At 51.5% G+C, this 19131-nt stretch overlaps 1 protein-coding gene across 1 annotated transcript in view; it reads right to left on the bottom strand.

The window, feature by feature from the left end:
• Nucleotides 1–1924: 1924 nt before the first annotated feature.
• Nucleotides 1925–19131, bottom strand: part of LOC119098246 (uncharacterized) — a 64081-nt gene continuing 46874 nt past the window's right edge. The window contains exons 6-9 of the mRNA XM_037221171.1: nt 11192–11239; nt 7272–7321; nt 2185–2340; nt 1925–1972 (exon numbers count right to left, since the gene is read on the bottom strand). Coding sequence (XP_037077066.1) covers nt 1925–1972; nt 2185–2340; nt 7272–7321; nt 11192–11239 — 302 coding nt within the window. The remainder of the gene's footprint in view (nt 1973–2184; nt 2341–7271; nt 7322–11191; nt 11240–19131) is intronic.

Here is a 19131-nt window from a genome sequence, read left to right as displayed (position 1 = left end):
GTCTAACTCGACGCACATCAATATCACGTCTAACTCGCACACATCACAACTCCGTTAACTCCACACAATTCACATATCATGTCGAACTCAACACACATCACATATCAGTCCAATGCCACATATGACATCTGGGTCTGCAGCAACATATTGTCAGCTCCGCCGAGCATCCTCCACGTTGCGTCAAATTATGTCACGGCCTTAGGTCTCGTGCCTTTACACTGCCAGTTGCGAGTAAGAAGAGCACCTGTAAAATGATTAAGTGCTTGAACCTCACCACCTCTCTCAGCGATCTCTCTCTATTCTATCATGATCTTCATCTCTACTCTATCTCGCGCGATGCTCTCGCTATCTCTCTCTCTCTAGCTTCGTAGAGATGAGTATCCTCTCCTCTATATTATCTCTATATGCTATAGTATTATATCTCTCTACTCTCTCTTCTCTCACCTCCTCACCTCCCTCTTAAAACCTTGCCGTATCATGTGTCAGCCTCAACACTGCGTCTCACGTCTCTCATCTTACACATGTCGTACCTCATATCTCACTCCTCACACTCCAGGTCTTACGTCTCACACCTCACTCCTGACGTCTCCCACCTCTCATCCTACACTTCACACATCCCACCTGCAATCTCGACTATCACATCCCACTGCTCACACATCAAACCTTGCTGCTCACACCTTACACCAAAGGGTTCTCTGACGCATCACACCCCGCGCCGACCGCACCTCACGCATCAAACCTTGCTGCTCGCACCTCGCACCAAAGGGGTCCCTGATGCATCACACCCCGCGCCGACCGCGCCTCACGCATCAAACCTTGCTGTCCACACCTCACACCAAAGAGTTCTCTGACGCATCGCACCCGCGCCGACCGCACCTCACACATCAAACCTTGCTGCCCACACCTCACACCAAAGAGTTCTCTGACGCATCGCACCCCTCCCCGACCACGCCGGGTACTCACACAGCACAATTCGTCCAGGTTGCCGAACAGGAGCTCCGGCTCGGCCACCATGAGATAGCCCTCCACCTGCACCTGCTTCAGGGGCTCCATGTACACCTGTGGGGGCGAGGTCAGGTCGTCGGACGTCCGCCCGCGGCCGCCGCCGCTGCGGCCTCACAGGTGGTCGCCTCGCATGCATCACTCGCAGGGATTCAGCGGATCGATGGCGTTCATCACACTCAAAGCTAATGGGTTGTGTTATCAAACGTGGTTTGATGCTACCTGGGCTGCGATCGAGCTGACAATGGGGTTGCCAACATTTATCGGTAACCGGACACATGGGCCGGAATTAATGTAAGCTGCACTATAAGCCCGTGTGCAAGGCTTGAAATGACCCAACGCCATGTTGTGGCCCAATTACAAGGTGCTCACTCTCACTGCCTTTGGCTCAGGCTCACTGTGTTTCCATTTTCTCTGCTGGAAGTTGTCTCCGGGCGTCTCTTGAGCAATGCGCGTTAGCTACCATCCATTTTCAGTGACCTTTCTCTTGCTGACATTGCAAATTGGATATGCCCCAGAGGTTTTCGCAGCAGCTTTCCCGAATCCCCAGCGGTGGAAAGTAACGATCCTGAGAAAGCGTTCTGCATCGCGACGTTGAGACGTCCGGTTCGGCAACAAGTCGCACACCACTATGCAATGCCTGTTCACCCCAAGCAGCAGACCGAGCCATTGCGGCTGACAGCAAGGCATCTCCCAAAGTTATTCTGCCAGCCTACCCTTTACACGACCAGCGCTCCCTCTCGCCTCCCCACCGCTTCCCTCCCTCCCCATTCCCTCGCGTCGACTCACGTTCTTCAGGACCATCAGGTGATCGTAGAGGAATGCACACTCGGACTGGAAGAGGTCCCAGACCGCCTCGTGGCAGCGGCGCTCGGTCGGCGGGCTGTCGGCGGCCGCGCCGCGTCGCGCCGGGCTCTCGGGGCTAGCCACGCCCGAGGCCGGCGGCGTGGCCGGCGGCGAGCGGTCGTAGCTGGTCCACACCAGCCGACGCCGGAACAGACCGCGCCGCTCCGTCAGACTGCGCTCGCTCAGCGTGCGCGTCAGCGTGGCGGGCGGCCGCGGCCGGCGCGCGCGCGTCGCCGGCAGCTCGCACGGCGTCTCGGTGGACTCGCTGCGCTCGAGCCGCGACAGCGCCAGCGCCGCCGCCGAGCCGGACGCCGGCGTGGGCGCCGGCGGCGGCACCGTGCCCGCCTCGACGTGGTACACGAAGTCGGACCAGGGCAGACCCTTGTAGCGGTGCAGCTGCTCGTCGCGGAACTCGGACGGCCGGATCTCCATGAGGACCTGCTCGATGCCGGTCAGTGACTCGGACTTCAGCGAGCGGCCCGACCGGTCGAACTGAAACGGACGCGACGGCGGAGGTCACGTACGGCAGCGGCTGACGCAAGTCGTGGGGCTGCGGACGTGGGTCACAGCGGCCTAACTGAAATAACCGATTTAAGAAAAAAGTTGGGCCTTAAGTGCGGTATATTGAGGGTCACTTGAAAACGGAGATATCAAAAGTCCCCTGGCGAGACCGGCAGTACAGTAAGTCAAACAGCAGAAAACGGGTAAAGAAAGAGTGAGAGAAAGAGATATGGGTGAGCCAGGTTCGGATAAAATCCGGTTAGCGATCAGATGGGAGCTGCGACCACAGAAAGCAACGGCGCAAGAAGACAGGCCCGGAAATTGCCACGCCCGTAGATGACGTGGACTAATCTCCGTCTGGCCGTTGGAGCAACGATATTTCATGTTTTGCCCCCAAGCTGTTGCACGTGTAATCGTTTAATGTTATTGAGCGCAGAGCTAAAACTCAGGTTTATGATTGATGGAACAACAAAAAACTAAAAGTCGTCCTGTATGTCGACCTGTAACCCACTAGCCGGCTGAGTTGGGCAGATGCACAATGCTCAACACCATGTACTAGCTAACGCGTCATTCTTGAACCACATTCGTACCTCTGTTTCTACAGCAAACTTGTGCAGTTTTTGCTCAAACGCAACATTAATTGTACTGCAAAAACTAATACAGGACATAAGAGTTACACGACAAAACTTATGTTGCAACATCTATGAACGGCATTACTGCTATAGTAAAAGCTTATACATTCTTTACTTATACGCCATGTTACGTCTTTTACGGCGAGTTGCATGCGACATCAGTGCTACACAACACTAGGAAAGTAACGAAAAACCCTTATCTAAAAACAAAATACCTGCCATTTTGACCACCGCAAAAGTGTATCGTCTTTACTTGTCAGCGATAATATTCCTTCGGCCGATACATGTACACGAACACTAGTTAGGTTTATAATTTTTATTACGCTCTCAATGTTAAACGTTTCACAACACCTATCAACGCATAATACATCTATGCTTTATTGTGCATCTCATTGAAAAATCGATATACTTATACGTCACCTGAATGCTTGCACTCTTTTTCGGACCTCCCGCGAAATATGATTGGCGTACATGGGAGGCAGCCCATGGATGTTGCTATCCTTAAAGGGAGTGTCTCAACTCCTTTGTACCCCTCACTTATTGTTACATCGGACGCGATGGACGTTATATCAATTTGATCAGTAACACCAGTTTTCTGGAAAATCTTCTAAATAGCTCAGAATTTCTATTTGAAGTAGCCGGCCTTGCGGGAGAAATTTCCTTTGACTCGCCACTACGGAAGTACTACGTTTCATTTGCCCTGCTTTTGCAGCGAGTGTATTCTGTAATGTTTGCAAGACACTAACGTGTCAAACTGTGTAATAGGTGCTACGAAAGCTTGGTGTACCATGTTTAGATAAGAATACATGCGAACATGGATCTGACTAATTAGCACTGATATCCTTATTATGTCTCGACGGTGCTGCAGTGGTACTACCCAGCGCTATTATCAGACATCACTAGTTCTGAGCTTTTACTTGAGAGTGTTTTATAAATGTACCTCGAAAGTGGGCCACTCCCCCTTAAAAGCCCTAGACAACAGCTAGACTCCTTTGTCAATACTGCGCTCGGGTGGGGGTCAATTTTATCCCCTCCAAAGACTTTTCCAGAATGGTTTCCGAACAGCGGGGCGTAGCCGCGTTAAATTCTGCATAACTGTAGACAATTGAATAGCAGGTCGTTTGGCATCAAAAATTTTGACGCAACTTGCAGGGTCGTAACGTACGGCATGCCAGTTAGGCCATGGATTCGGCGAAGACGATTTCTAGGAAATGGTTCAATGTGATGCAACAATGGGTGTTAGACTAGTCAAACGTCTCTGAGATAGTTTCTTAGGAACCACAGCAATTGAATTAACAGATTCCATTGACCCAGGGGCAGGCATAAAGGTTAGACCAAGGTCAAAACCAGCCGATACCAGCCTCTAGAGCTCGCGATATGGGGACGTTTCTGGTGCTCATTTTGAGTTTATCAATAACAGGAACCGCGCTACAACCGTCTGTGATTTTCTTATAGGTCAGAATAGCTGACTAACCTTAAATGATCCCGGTCAACATTTCGTTCTTAAGAACGTGCTGCCTAGCGCGATCCTTGACGCTCCATGACCTTCGAAAAGTCAAAAAAATGTAGTTGATCTTACATGAGCACCAATACATTTTTACTTGGAACAGGTATTCGGGTCCACGGTGGTTGCGCGAGAAGGTCTGGGCACTTGGGGCACCAATCTGGAGTTGGACCTTTTAACTTTGTTTGACCCTGTTTGACCCGAAAGTCATGACCTAATAATCTCAAATTTTGACTCAAGTGAGTTCATGTACACACCAATAAACCTTATGAATTTGATGTCTCCAGCTTTCTTAGTTTTTGAGATCACAGGTGGTTAAGTTGACCTCCACCTAGGCGAAAGGTATAAGGGCAACCGGCCTCCCGGGCACGTATAAGGAAATATGCTTCTAAATAGTCACTGTTTGATTACGTCATCGTACCTTACAAAATAATAGATTAGAGCCAACTGGTGGTCGTTATATCCGGAAAATTGTGCTCGCGAACGCCAGATGTGAATGGCTCGACAATTCTATTTGTATTGGACTTGATTGTTGCTGGGCTGATGAAATGGCAAGATTTTAATGTCGTTATTATGGTGTCATGGATGCCTGCATGACCTTCTAAGAGTCTCCCGAACTGGTTGGCACATCTTCGCGAACGCGTAGCTCAGAAACTAGAGAGACTTAGATTGGAGAGGGCAGGACTGTATACTGCACCGAATGATCTTCAAGATGGCTATTTTACTTAAAACCACTATGCAAATGTGCAACACACCCTTACACCTTTTGCATTGTTTCGTGCTCTGTTTCTGCCAGGAGGGGAACACACGTCGCTTCGGTGCCGTTCCCGATCGCTTCGCCTGACGTCGAACCCCCCCCCCCCCCCCCCCCGCTCTTCACATCTCGTCTCGGTCAACTGAGTGACGCGTTTGTCATCGGTCATGCCCAGATGGTGGACTCTTAGGCTATAATTACCTTTCCAGTTGGGCAGAAAAGATCTCCAGATTTCTCCTCCGAAAATCTGGCAGCCCACTGAGCTGAGCCGGAGCAGTCTAGAGTGGCGAGACTTGGACAGCCATAGAGAGAGCATTCGCGTCAGCCCGAGCGTATGAATAGGACCCGAGCAAACTTTGAGGAACTCTGTTACAAGACCTGACACAAGTTCTTCTCGTTTGTGCCGCTACTTCGCTCTACTGCTTGCATTCACCGTGTTTATTTGTTGGTTGTTACGTGTGATTCCACGGAGCCAGAACAGGGTTTGCTCATTTCAAGTTCATGTTAATTCTATTTCTGTGAAGAGAGCACGTCATTGGTTCACCCTCGGGTTTGCTCGCCAACCAATCGCGTCGTCTTCCCAACTTTAGTGACCTACGACTGGCACCATCAGTCAAGTTGGCGTGTGACGTACGAGTTACGACGATTCCTTGGCCGTAACTGGTACAGGTTTTCCAAAACGTACACGCGTGTCGCGCAACACCTTCACAAACCTCGCAGTGTTGAGGACACCACCACTCGCTCCTCACTTCTTAACCACGACCTGTCTCACTCCCGCTTGGATCCCTCCGACCGCTTTCGCCCAGCCCGCGCTCATCGCGGGAGACCCCAGAGCCATATCAGCCCGAACATGCCCAATGACCGCGTCTCTAACCGAACGCGGCCGCCGTTCTGCGCATGCGCGAGCCACGCACGCGGCTTTGATTTGACGCCCGGGCTGATCCGTCGAGATACCGTCCAGACCCCGATTGAGCCGCGGTGAATATAGCGCGGCGGGATCAGGGCGCTTCAACTGAGACCCCTGCCGCCGACTTCCAGACTGCACGGGACCTGATCGCAGACGTCCAGCCGTGATTGGGGCTTTGCTAGCAGCGATTTGTCTGACGTCAACCGACGGTGACCTCACAGCCACCTCTGCGGTCAGCGGCTGCTGAAGATCCCGGGTGCCCGCGCGGCAGCCGGTGGTAGAGACGCGGGTGGGACGGCTGCCGGGAAAGTTCTCACGAGAAGGGAGGGAACCGACGGCTCTCTCGGAAGCCGCAGCCTTCCGCCGCGGCGGCGGCACGGTCGTGGCGCGGATGTGACCTTTCCCAGATATAACGCGTCCGGCCGGTGCCGTGACCTTTTCAGATAGATTCGGCTGATGGGCCGGCCGAGTCGCGGCCGAGTATTAGAGAGCCGTCGCTCCCGGTCTGGGCGGTGTGGAGACCACTGTGACGCCCACGACACCGGGGTCTGTGGGGACGGAGACGGCGTCCTGTGCACCCCTGCTGTCCTGGCGGCAGTGTTTTCGCCGGGCACCACCGTTGGCCCGCCAGAAATGGCGACGGAGGCCTGAGGCGGGCGTAGCGCGCTTGTTTTCATTCACTTTACGACAGTGAGTGATGGCGTAGTATAAAAGCGGGCATGCATCACAGGGCATCAAATGCTGCGTTTGCAGCAGTTAGATAATACAGATTCACTTAGACAAGTCATTGAAAAATCGTTTCGAAATTGGCCGCAGACTGACTGTCATGCTTTGCATTCAACCTGAAATAAAAGCACAACATCCCTTCATATCGGTGACATTGTAGCACACGCAATGCAAATCATACTGTTTTCAACGTTGCATGCAGAACAATCACGCTTTAACATCGGTGTCTGCCTTCCTGGTGTGGGGGGGGGGGGGGGGGGGGGTCTTCGTATAAGCCTTCAGGGGCGCTCAAATGCGACTAACGTTGCATGCTTTACTGAGCCTTGACCTGCACTACGGCGACAGAAGCCCACCTCACTCAGGGGGCGCTCGCGGGGCATGCACGGCACGCATTCTCACCAGTTTCAGAATGGACCACGTCGTCCTGCCTTTCCGGGAACAGGTGGAATCTGCAACGGACGGCCGACTCTTAGCGGCGGGCGGCATCGCAAGCGACTTCAAAGCAGCCATCCAGACCACACTGTGACGTCCTCAGAGCTCTGCGCCGACGGCCGATGATAGACGGTCGACGCCGGCGGCATCACAAGAGAAGCCACACCGCCGGCAGTCCGTGCAGACACGCGGCTGACTGGGCGACAGTGGAGCCCTCATCAGTGGCAGTCGCGCGGCCCGCGGGCGGCGGACGGCGTAGGACGGGGCACTGGGTTCGAGAGAGGCGCGAGCTCCAGCGCTCTCGAGCCACGCCCATTGTCGGGTCTGACGCTGTGGCCTCACACGGAGACGGTCGAATCAAAACGTGGCGTGGATTCGGCAGATGCAAAGCGATTTGGAATGATTGGCTGCAAGTGCGAGATATTGCGAACGAGTGCGATATGGTCACAAAAATCGGGCAATTCATGGCCATGGAATCCCTGAAACCAGCGTCAACGACGGCCATGTCTGGTTTGTACGGCTCATACTTTGAAAGTTGTGTGTTCCTTCCACTAGCTGGGTGTCTATGGCACGCTACAAATCGCGTCGGTAGGGAAGAGTGACCAAATTTCATTATGACCAAATTTCGTCTTCAAAAGTGACCAAATTTTATCATCAAGTTCAAGCATTATTTAACCCAACTTTCCATTGCTACTGAATTCCGCGCGGATGTTCTTGTTTCAACCGCATGAGATCTCGATCACTGCGGAACCGACTTTTACGCCCCAGCGGTGGAATGTTCACTGGAGCGTTAACTTTTTGCACGTGCGCTTTTTAGGAAAAGCTGTCATTGATACAATCATTGCGGAAATTCAGGGAAAACACGTTATTTTAGGTGCTTGATCTTGGTTAGGTGTTTGCCACGTCGCCTCAAGTAAGATCTTACCTTGCCCAAAATTATGCGTTAGACCACACATTTTATTTCTATCCCGATAGAAGTACTAGACAGTGTTCTAAGGCCTTCACTTTCAGGGCCATAGCGGATGTGCGACTTTTCAGTTGGCAAGGCACATTTGGTATTTGCCACTGGCCGATGTTTCTCCATCTACTTCTACTATGTTCATGATGCCAAGGGATGGCTTGAACGGATACACGCAGTCATAGCCACCTGTTTGTACAAAAATCCTTTTAACAAAGTGAATGCCCTGTGGTTTCCGTGAATCCTACAATTCAACCCATGTGGCAAGTCACGTATTCAAGCCCATCCACTTACAGGTCCTAGCTCCGTCCTGAGCAGTTTGCTCGCATCTCACATAAGCTATGAGTGATTAACTTTGATGCGAGCTGCGGTGCGACAATCCTCACCAATCAAACAATAGCGGTGGAGTAAACAATAACCAGGTGAAGTAAACGACGTGAGGACAGCAGGTGCGCCTAAAGCAGCTTGCGAGTCGAGATTGATATTAACGGGATTACCGGGATTCCGAGTCTTCCAAGGATCACACATTGAGTCTCCTCCGCGTCATGCAGACGGGGAGGAGAGGGCTGAAACTTGAATAGTCTCATTAAAATCCGCGCTTTAAAAATGAACTGAGGCTCAGATGATGAACTCTGATGCCCGGAAACACAGCTGCCGAAGAAAACATCCGTGATGGGCCAATTTCATCCGACATGGAAGTGGGGCTAGTGGGTTGTTGGGTACAACGTACGCACAACATAAATAGTGCGCGAAAGCTTACCAAACGAGACAAAACAATTGTTGGATGTGATAAGCATGACCAAAAATTGCACGTGTCAATCCTAAAAATGCTAGAGACTTTCCTGCATTAAAGCGGCACCTTTGTCCAATAATGGCTCATCATCAAACCCTACCCTACAAGATGCCTGCACATTTCCTTTAGTTCTGAACTTGAAACATCTCGAACAATTCGCTAGATCTTCAAAGCATGCCAGCCACCCGCATATCTAATTTATGTTTAAGCGCTCGCGCCTAGAAAATATTTAATTTATATGAGGCACACCATTATGCCCACTTAAACCGACAGATCTCCACGTCCCGCATTCATGCATTATTAGCAGCGTGTGAGTTAGGCCGCGGACGATAGCTGGCGAGCCTAGAGCCTGCGAACATTGTTGGGGGGGGGGGGGGGGGGTTCAGACTCGATCAGCCCGGTGGGACGAGGCGCAGAGTTTCAACGTCTGGATGAGAGCATGGATGACATGAAGTTTGGAAAAGAGCTGGAGAGAAGGCTATATTCTCAAAACTCGGAAAAACATCATCGTAAGCTTCACGAGCTGCGAATAGGAAGCGCGCACCTGCGCCACATTCTCGACTGAATGTACGTTTTGAGCTGATTCGAGGTACATATATCAGATATCACATATCTATCATATCACATATATCATACCTGAGAACAAAAAGTTCAAGCCTGCTTATTGAAGGCCAAGCCAAACACATCGTTACTGGCGGATATGATATAAATTGAAAGAATCAACCGTCGTAGATTGGACGAATTGTCCATATAAATGCCACCTTTAGTTCTCGCGTTCGCTGAGCGTGCTGATTACTTCTGGCAATACCTATCAACAAGCAACCCTGATAAAATTAAATAAATCGCTCCGTAGCCAAGTCAGCAGCCAGCCACCAACAGCAGAGCATCGATGCTAACAAGGATAAGTGAAAGGTCACAGTTGATTCGACGACAGTGAGGCGTGAGCTGGCCAGCGCTGACTCACACGTGGTCTGCAAGCGTGGCGTGGTAAGAAGAAATCCGTCACAACGTATTGTGGTGGCTGAGCGAACATAAGAAATGCTCAGATGCTCTTTTATCTACTGTTGTAAACACAACTGCTGGTTAGAGGTTACATTTTTAGCTACGATGTTGTCTCGTGCATACAACAGTGGGCTATTTTGCTGATAAAATGTTGGTCAAGTGAGGTTGCCCTGTCACATACTTATCCCAGTTAGCAAGTTACATAATCACCTCAGCTAGCCATCTTCCAGTGATTTGCTTTTATTATTGGCTAATATGCGCCAAATCACATAAGCCTGTCTCCTCGCTCTTACACAATACGTCATCGCGTTTAAAGTCAAGCAATGAGCAACATATTCGTTTAAACTAGAAAACAGGATAGAGATGACGCCTATCACTGGGTCGCCTACCTTGTTGTCTAAATAACTTACATTTGAATACAAAAATGAAAAGCTAGCGATGCAGCAGGAAACCCTTTTTAGCATGATTTTTGAGGCCTAAAAGTCACTTATTAACAAAGTAAAGATCATACAAAAATATAATTTCTCCACGTCGGTGCTTCTGCTTCCGATTCTTTGCCACTTTCACTCCTTACCGCTGAGCCAGTTCGAGACCCTGAGGAGAACGTAACGAGAGCTCAGAACCCCGCATGACCCTCACGCATTCGCGCATTAGCTCCAGACCCTGTATCCGCTTACGCCCCGCTGCATCGAGGCCTCGCCAAATCGAACGCACCGAAGACGACGAGCTACGACAGCCATCCCGGGTACGAACTTTTACACAGCCTACGCAAGCAATCACGGAATCACGGACCCTTGCCCTTCTGGACGGGGTCGGTTTGAGATTGGAGGCAGTTTAGCTTTGCTGATTACCGGAGCGTGCCATTGTTTTGCCTCAGCACCTCCCCCTGTGACGATGAAATGTTCCGAGTCCTCTGCACAAGTTCATATGTATGAAACAACGAGATTCTAACAACGTCAATGATAAACCAACCAAAAACTCTAAAACGAATCCACGCTCTGACAACCACGCACACACGTACACAAGCCACCTACAGACACACGCACAGACTCACGCACGGACCCGCACCTTCGCGCACGCGAGTGTGCAGTCACCCAAACGCATGCGCACCGGCCTACACACATCCACACTTACCGGAGTCGGGGGCAGCCAAGCTCTGCGCTGACCCGTAGAGGTGACTCTCTGAAACACGACGAGGTCCGTCAAATTCTCGAGCAACCGTTCATTTTCTGAGGCTAATAAAACAGCCGAAGCAAAGCATAACGATTAGTATCAAAACTTATGCATACCACTCATGCGTTGGAGCTATTCGTTCTTCTCAGCCACTTCAATACAAGTGAGTCGTATGCCTGCAAACTGAACTTTGAAATATGATGCTGGAAATAACCCAGGTTGTAGAATGTTGCGACTTAGAGGCCTACGATTACGGCGACCTTATAAATGTTTTGCACAATCATAGACTACTTCAAAATATTTTCACAAATGCTTAAAAATTATGGCTTGAAATATTTTAACATCACAGTAAAATGTTTTGAGATATTGTACAAAACACTTGATGGTTGTGGGAATTTATAAATAATCTTTGCTGCCTTCCGATGCTGTGTTAAGCCAGCAACGTCTCTTCTGCAAAGGCTTCAAAGCACTTGGGAAATCCATACATTGCAGCTGCATTGAAGCCGAAGACCAGAGTTAGGCTGTTATCTATCTTGACGTATTACCGATAGCAAATTATTGATCCGACATAATTCAATGGGACTTAAATACTGATTGACGGAGACATTATTTCACAAAGCCTCCTAATGTATCAATTTGCAAATATATTCGACGTTATGTTCCTCAAGCTTTTTCAGGTTGTGCCGGATCGTGTAGCGCGATAAGCTTTGATGGAAAAAAAATTCGAGGTCGAAATGTAAAATCTGTAGACGATGTGCTTGCGGAACTCTGCCTGGCGGACCCACACGTCACAGGCAGACGCAGGCAATGCCGCATGTCACAGGCAACTGGGACATGGTAGAACAGCTGCGGTAAAGCAGCTTTCTATGGTACATATAACTGTCCAATCTCCGTCAATATGAGAAGACAAATCGCCCATTAAACGGACATCGGTCTTGCGATGAACGAAATAAATGCCGACAGGCGCATGACCGTTAATGGTGACGTTTTCAAACACGTGGGTAGCTAGTGTTTTAATTGGACGTAAAGCTACAGTATCGGACTGCAGTGTCTAGAGTGGGCGTTGCCCTATAACGCAGAGTGGCTGGGCTCCGATCAGTCCAGAATTAAAGCCCGACGGAACAGCAGGCTAATCAGTCTCCACCCACAGCGGCTACTCCAACGCAAGGTCGTCGCGCACCTGTGCACGACCCGGTCGTCCTGTTGACGACCGCAGCGCAGGCCCCAGCTGCGCCACAGCCCACAACCCTGCTGTGGGCTGAGGAGCGCGGGGCCGGCGGGCCTCGCGCCGGCCGGGGCCGCGGAGCGGGGGGGGGGGGGGAGCTCCCGGTGGTGATCCGTCGACTCCGAGACGGCTCGCGGAGTCCTGGGAAGCGCAGTCCGGCTCGCCGGAGTCGGTGACGAATGTCCGCCCGGGGGGTTATCGGGGCAACGACACCGCTGAGTCGCCGGCACACCGCGCCACACAAGTCGGCGGCAGCTCGAGCTTCAGAGTTGTAGTAACGCATCAGGGAGGCCCCCGGAGCTCCGAGTCAGATTAATGGCCCCACGGGTAGTCACGAGTGTGCCCGATTTCGGGGAAGCTGGGAAGAGAGCAGTGCCCAGCAGGGCCTCCGAGTGAGCCGCGCCTGCAGGGACCCTCCATTTTATGTCGTCCCAGGACAGGGGCCCACTAACCTTCGGGGAACTCCCCGACATGAGGCGGTCGATTCCCGAAGGGTGACTGGGGTCTTTCACTTTGAGCAGGACCTTTGCAGCTTCCGTACGCCCTTTGTAAAGGTCGCGACCCCGTTAAACCACGTAACGGAGGCACGCCAGGCTGGCCTTCGACGCTTGTAGGAGACCAATCACCCTTCGGACGGTAGTATGTCGTGATAAAACATGTCACTCTAAAGAAAATAACTTCAAGGAAAAAATAAGTACACGAAGCATGGTATGGAAATCGGTACAACACACATTTATTGTATTTGGAGAGGAGGGGAGAATACACGCAGCTTCCAGACACTAAAAAATGCGCTTGCAGAAAAGATCCAATTCTATGGTTTCGACGTTGTGCGCATTCATGCCTACCCTCAGGTGGCACTGGGAATGGCAAAAACGTCACAAATCCCAAACGCCTGCACGTTGAGACAGGTTACCCATAAGCTAGCCATGCCCCCAGCGCCATTCGACACCAAAATCCCTTAACTGACCCGGGACGGCGAGCCCTTCCTGCCGTCACTCTGCGATCTCCTTCCCGGCCCGTGTTCACTCAGAGCACGTGATTGGGTCGTCGCCGCTCACATCTGACCCCGAGCGGCGCGTAGCACACAAGGCTCCCGGCGTCCGCCGTTTCGTGCGCGGCATCATCACGACCTCATCCTGTGCGGGTCCCGAGCGTCCCCGGAGACTTGGCGCCATCATTCGGCCTTGGCGCGGCAGATGGGCCTCGTCACGAATCGGCCGGATGTGAGCGGGAGGGCGACTGACTGCCAGTCGTCACGTCAGCGATCGGTCTGAGCAGCTGGCCAGTTGTGTACATTCGCCGCCAGAGGGGTGTGCAGACGCGGGTGTAACTGACAGCGGCCTATGATCGGCGACGATAAACGCCCTGTCACGTCGCTATCTCCCACCACTTAGAACGTTTCACGCAGGCAAACGTGTTTCGCAGAAGCGGAACAGATCGCCTGCCACGTTAACATGTAAATGAAAACCACGAAATTGCGCCGGGTCGCACAGGACATTCGGCATTGATTTTCGTCGAGCGCTCCACGGCCGCCGGCTGACTGGTCGTTCACTCAGCCCCGCCCTGATGTCAAGGCGCGTGTTGTGAGAGCAACAGTGGCTGACACGCCGAATGGTATCAGAATGCCGCCGAACTTATGCAAGGTTTTATTCAGCACCGCCTCCGTGGTCTTGGGGAACACGAGCCGCCTCCGTGGTCTTGGGGAAAGATGCTGGACTCGTAATCCAGCGGCACTGGGTACGAGTCCCAGAGTGGGCGCATTGTTTGACCCGACTGAAAAGGAAAGGCCAGCTGGCAACTGGCCAACGAGGTTCAACGCAGACCCGAGGCGGCCGTGTCGCAGCATTGTGCGGCACGTAAAACCCTCCGCATCCCTGTCTGGCGAAAGGGCGGAGGCAAAATTAGCTGTTGAACTGGACGGCACGCTTGGGTGGTGGGTTCGGGATACACGCAACAAGCTATGCTTAGCAGGTACTCTGAATCCGAAGTCACCCTTACAAACCATTCGGAATAAATTTATAAAAAAAACACTCACGAGATGTCATAACCTCGGGCCGGAGCGTCATTCATGCCGTGACAACGCGAAGCATCGGTCGTATTCAGACCATTGTTTTAAAAAAAAAATTGCAAAATCTCCGGTTCACAGACTTCTAAGTATAATGTACGAGCATGCTCCATGTTGCAAAACAGCATACTTTCTTGTGAAGGATACTCGTGAGATACTATCCTGTTAACGAGGAATAGTTCTGACTACATGATTAATATGCGTGTTCGAAACATATCGAAAGAACAATTATTTTTATGACAGCCTACTAAAAATGTCTGACGGAGGCTTCGGCACCGATGCATGAAGCCCCGCAAAAACAGCTTTTTACCTCACAGCAATCCCGTGCGGCAGCAGTGCAGCAATCTAGAAGCAGGTCATTGAGGGGCAGACCCCATGAATATCGAGTCCTTTAGGTTTTCCACCAAATGCTCTGTGTTGGTTAAGTTTGTCACGAAGTTATTGGAATTCCCCACTTGCTTGGTCGGAAAAGACTTCCTGGCGCAATGTTGTAAGCATATGTAACTTCTCACCATGTATACCACTACTTTTCATTACATTTCTTGCGAGTAAAAATTCGTCGATATGATCTTGGAAATGCGCAGTGTTCACATTCCCCTCCGAGCTAAACCGGCATTTTCCTTCTCAACCGTCGACCAAAAAACCTACGATGTCGGGTCTTTGCTCTTGCTGAATGTTTGTTGTAATATTGTTCAGCTTACTTACACAGATGCTGCAGTTGCTCTTCATCTTACACTCCAGGAACATCCGTCGATTCTGACAGTCAAACTCGACTGTGATAATTCAGTTCGCCGAATGCACTTCACTTTATGACGATCAAGTTTGCCAATTAATTTGATGACTTCAGTAGTTAAGCAAAAGATGAACGTAAGAAAAAGAAACCAATGCGCTATGCCACTGGAGATGAGATTGCATTTCATCTCAAAATGACATTCTCGTCATTATTTTTTCTGCTCACGCGGATATCTCGTCGAAATCCTTAGTGACTGACATCTTTTGTCGATGGCACAGAATATCCCAGCGAAGGCGTTCAGATGAATTATTCACTACACTATAGAATGCCAAGCAGTCTGCGTCTTTTGGCGAAAACACCCCAGGTACTCCGATGTAGGAGCAGACGACGAGCCCAGCTTAACTAGCAAAGGGTTGTTATGACAACGAAATGTTGTCAATGTTTCAAAGGGAGCAAAGGATATTGCCGCAAGCTAGTGTAGTCTTTTTTGACACAATTATATGAATTAATAGATCTTCCTCTCGATACGACGTATTCAAGGGCCCGTGGGTTATCATACCGCATTCAAAGCACCTGGAAACGAGTGAGAAGTCAGCTAATGTTCTCACTTAGCATATAGGTCAGATAAATCATTAACATAAAACTCGGTGTGCAATGAGCTGTGTAAAATAATACGTTGCTTCAAGTCAGTTTGTTCATCCACTTAAGGCGCCTGTTTTGGTTAGTGACACAATCAAGCTGCACATGCCAAGGAACAACACAATTTTTATACGTGACGTTCTATGCATTATACGTAATGTTTTTCAATGTTCTATACTCAATGCTGTCTATACTTCTCTCATCACACCTTAATTTCCTGCGCACGACATTCCTCTATAGGTTGTTGGTTGTGCCAACACACCACGCCCCAGATAACGCTGGTGTTCGTTCCCCACCCACCTGACTGCGCTGTTTTCTCACACGTCCCGACAGCCAGCCGGCCATTAGCACGGGGCGCTGATGAGCCAGCGCGGCACTGAGCGACGCCTGAAGGTCGCGCGGCGCGCTCCTGGTGTCCACGGCCACCGATGGGCCACCGGAGACCCCCCTCCCCATCTCCATCCCGTGCGTCGCGTCCGTCGATACCTGGTGACACACTAATAACGCGCCGACACGACAGTCACGCCCCAATTGGCTTCAGACGACGACGGCGACGACGGTGGCGGCGGCGGCGGCGGCGGCGGCGGCGGTGACGGCGGCGGCGGCGGAGGGGGTGACGGGAAGAAGGGCTCGACAGCGGTGGATAGAGGCAGTGACAGTGGCAGTGGGATGGGGCGTCGGCAAAGTCGGTGAGGGGAGGCAGTGGCGGTCGCAGTGGGAGAAAGCGGCAGTGGGTGGCGGGGGGGGGGGGGGGGCACGGCAGTGGGAAGCGGCGAGGGGAGTGCGGCGATTGCGGTTGGAAAATGGGGGGGGGAGGGGGGGAGGAGGCGGAGACAGCACGGTGGTGCCGGCAGGCGGCGGTGGTGGCAGTGGGAGAAAGTGGAGCGGTGGTGCCGGAAGGCACCACCGCGGTATCTCCCTCACCACCACTCCACCCTTCTCCCACTGCCACCACTGCGCTTTATATTTTGGCAGTGGTGGCAGTGGAAAAAAACAGAGGCGGTGGTTGTGGTGGTGGTAGGAGGCAGGTGCGCTAGTGACGGTGGCAGCGAGAGAAAGCGGAAGACGGCGCTAATCGCGGCAGGGAAACGGCGAGTGCAGAGAAGGGGAGGTAATCACACGTTGGAGAGCAGACGTGACCTTGGAGAGCAGATATGACCTAAGAGTAAACGAGGACCATGCGACAAAACACAGCATATGTTGAGTCCGGCGGGGCATATAGCAACGAAGAGATTGGCACCACGCAACTACGGGCATCATGATTGAAATAGCGGAAAGATTAAGGAAAAGCTGAGTAAATACAGAAAAATATGAAGGCTTTGAGAAAACCCAGACCAGCAAAAGCAAGATTGTGTGGTGCTGCACTCGAACCCAGACATAGGGAAAACAAATCGGCAACATGACAGCAGCGATTTGTAGGTCATTCTCAGCTCGCATCTGTTAATAATGGACCGCGCCTCCACTTCTGCTCCAGCTGCAAAGCTACCGACCGTTCCCAAATGTTTGCAAACTCTTCGCTATATATTTTGCTGGAGGCCATTCAGGCTCTTCGAAATCATCAGTCACACTTTGCAAGATCATTTACCAAACCGAACAAGATCATTTGTCCGACTTCATAGGATTGCCTGACAACGTTCATCACATCGGCCCTCAGATCCCGCCAGATCGCCAGTGGACCTCTACCAGATTTTACATCATACTCTACCAGGCTGGCAGTCGCATTCCGCTGGCTGGAAACAGACTTGAACCATGCCGCTCCCGCCGCGGCGATGTCGCCACGTCCCCAGCCTTGACGCCAGCTTTCGCGGCTCGCAGGGCCGGCCCCCCGGAATGGCAACACCTGGGTAAAGGGTTGGGAGGAAGGGCGGGGGGGGGGACGCTGTCGGCACGCGGCCAAGCGGTCCGGCGCCGGGCCGCTGCAGCGAACTGCGCCTCGTCGCACGGCCGGAGCGCCGGGCGGAGCCGGGACGGAATGCGCCCCCGTCGGCGAAACTAACTGAGACGGTCTGGCCGCCCCCGGCTGTCATCGACTGTCGGCTGGCGCAGTTTGTTTAACCTTCCGCTGGCCACCCGAAATACTGCCAAGCCGCGCTCGCCGCCACGGCAACACACCTTTGTTCGGAACGGCGCCCTGACGACGAACAGTGCCGCGCGTCGAAGCCGGCCTGGGCCTCCGTGACACAGGACCAATTAACGCTGAAGGAGGAGAAAATAAACAACCGTGGTGGAAAGAGACGGGTTGCCGGTGCTGCAGACTGGCGCGTACCGTGGTGAGCAAATGCTGGATCCGCTCGTTTTTTGCGGTCGATATCGTCTCAATAAACAGAGGAGATGGAAATGGAAGATGAATTGTATGGTGTACGTAGATGCACCAGCTGCAACCAACATATCTCAAAGCCGTCCGGATCATAGGCGTGCCGGTAATCGATCAGAAAACGACCAATATCATCTCTTTCAACACCCAACTTGATTCAAGACGCTGAGGCCTAAAGCGAAAGTGGTTGGGCCTTGACAATTATACAGGCGTGTGGTCCTGATCACTTTCGTCAACATTCGCATAAAATATTGGCATTGTCTTGAACCTTCGGCCTGTTACCAAAACCACCTGTCGTTGCAGGGCCGTCGGCGTGTTCGATTAAAATTTTTGACCAGTACCGGAATAATAGGAATTCACTTGCTAAGCAAGTGAATGCCTTCTATCTGTGAAACAACGCGCTATTGCTCAATCAGGAATCAGGGGTCTCCACCAGATAAATTATCAAGACAAGTCCTTTCAAACATAATGATCATCCCTATTGGCACTGGTTTCAGAAAGCGCCTGTCAATATCAGCTCAGTCTTTATCATCCACAGTCGAACAATTGGCCTATTTTGCCTTTGTTATCGCTGAAAACACATTTGCTCTTGAAATTTTGACGAAGGAATATCATACGGCAGCAATAAGGACTATTTGCAAAAATTCACAAAGACGGTTGCGATTCATTCCCTTCAGTTTTTAGTTCATCGACATGATGACAGTCGTCATGTAAACAGCCCACATCTGCCATCTCAGCTTCAAATAAGGTGCATTTGCTTCATTCACTGAATCCGGCTACTGACCTCATCACTTATATTGCCTGCAAGCGATAAATCATTCGAGCCCTGAATTACTGTGGTCAAAGTCGGGGCCTCAAAAACATAACTGATTTATTGGTATGCACCAGACAGCGTGCGTCACAAACTGGCAGCAGCTGGCAACGA

This window comes from Pollicipes pollicipes, unplaced genomic scaffold, assembly GCF_011947565.3.
Source record: "Pollicipes pollicipes isolate AB1234 unplaced genomic scaffold, Ppol_2.1 Scaffold_4740;HRSCAF=5597_pilon_pilon_pilon, whole genome shotgun sequence".
In the NCBI taxonomy this organism is placed as follows: domain Eukaryota; kingdom Metazoa; phylum Arthropoda; class Thecostraca; order Pollicipedomorpha; family Pollicipedidae; genus Pollicipes; species Pollicipes pollicipes.
This window is presented reverse-complemented; position numbering and strand designations above follow the sequence as displayed.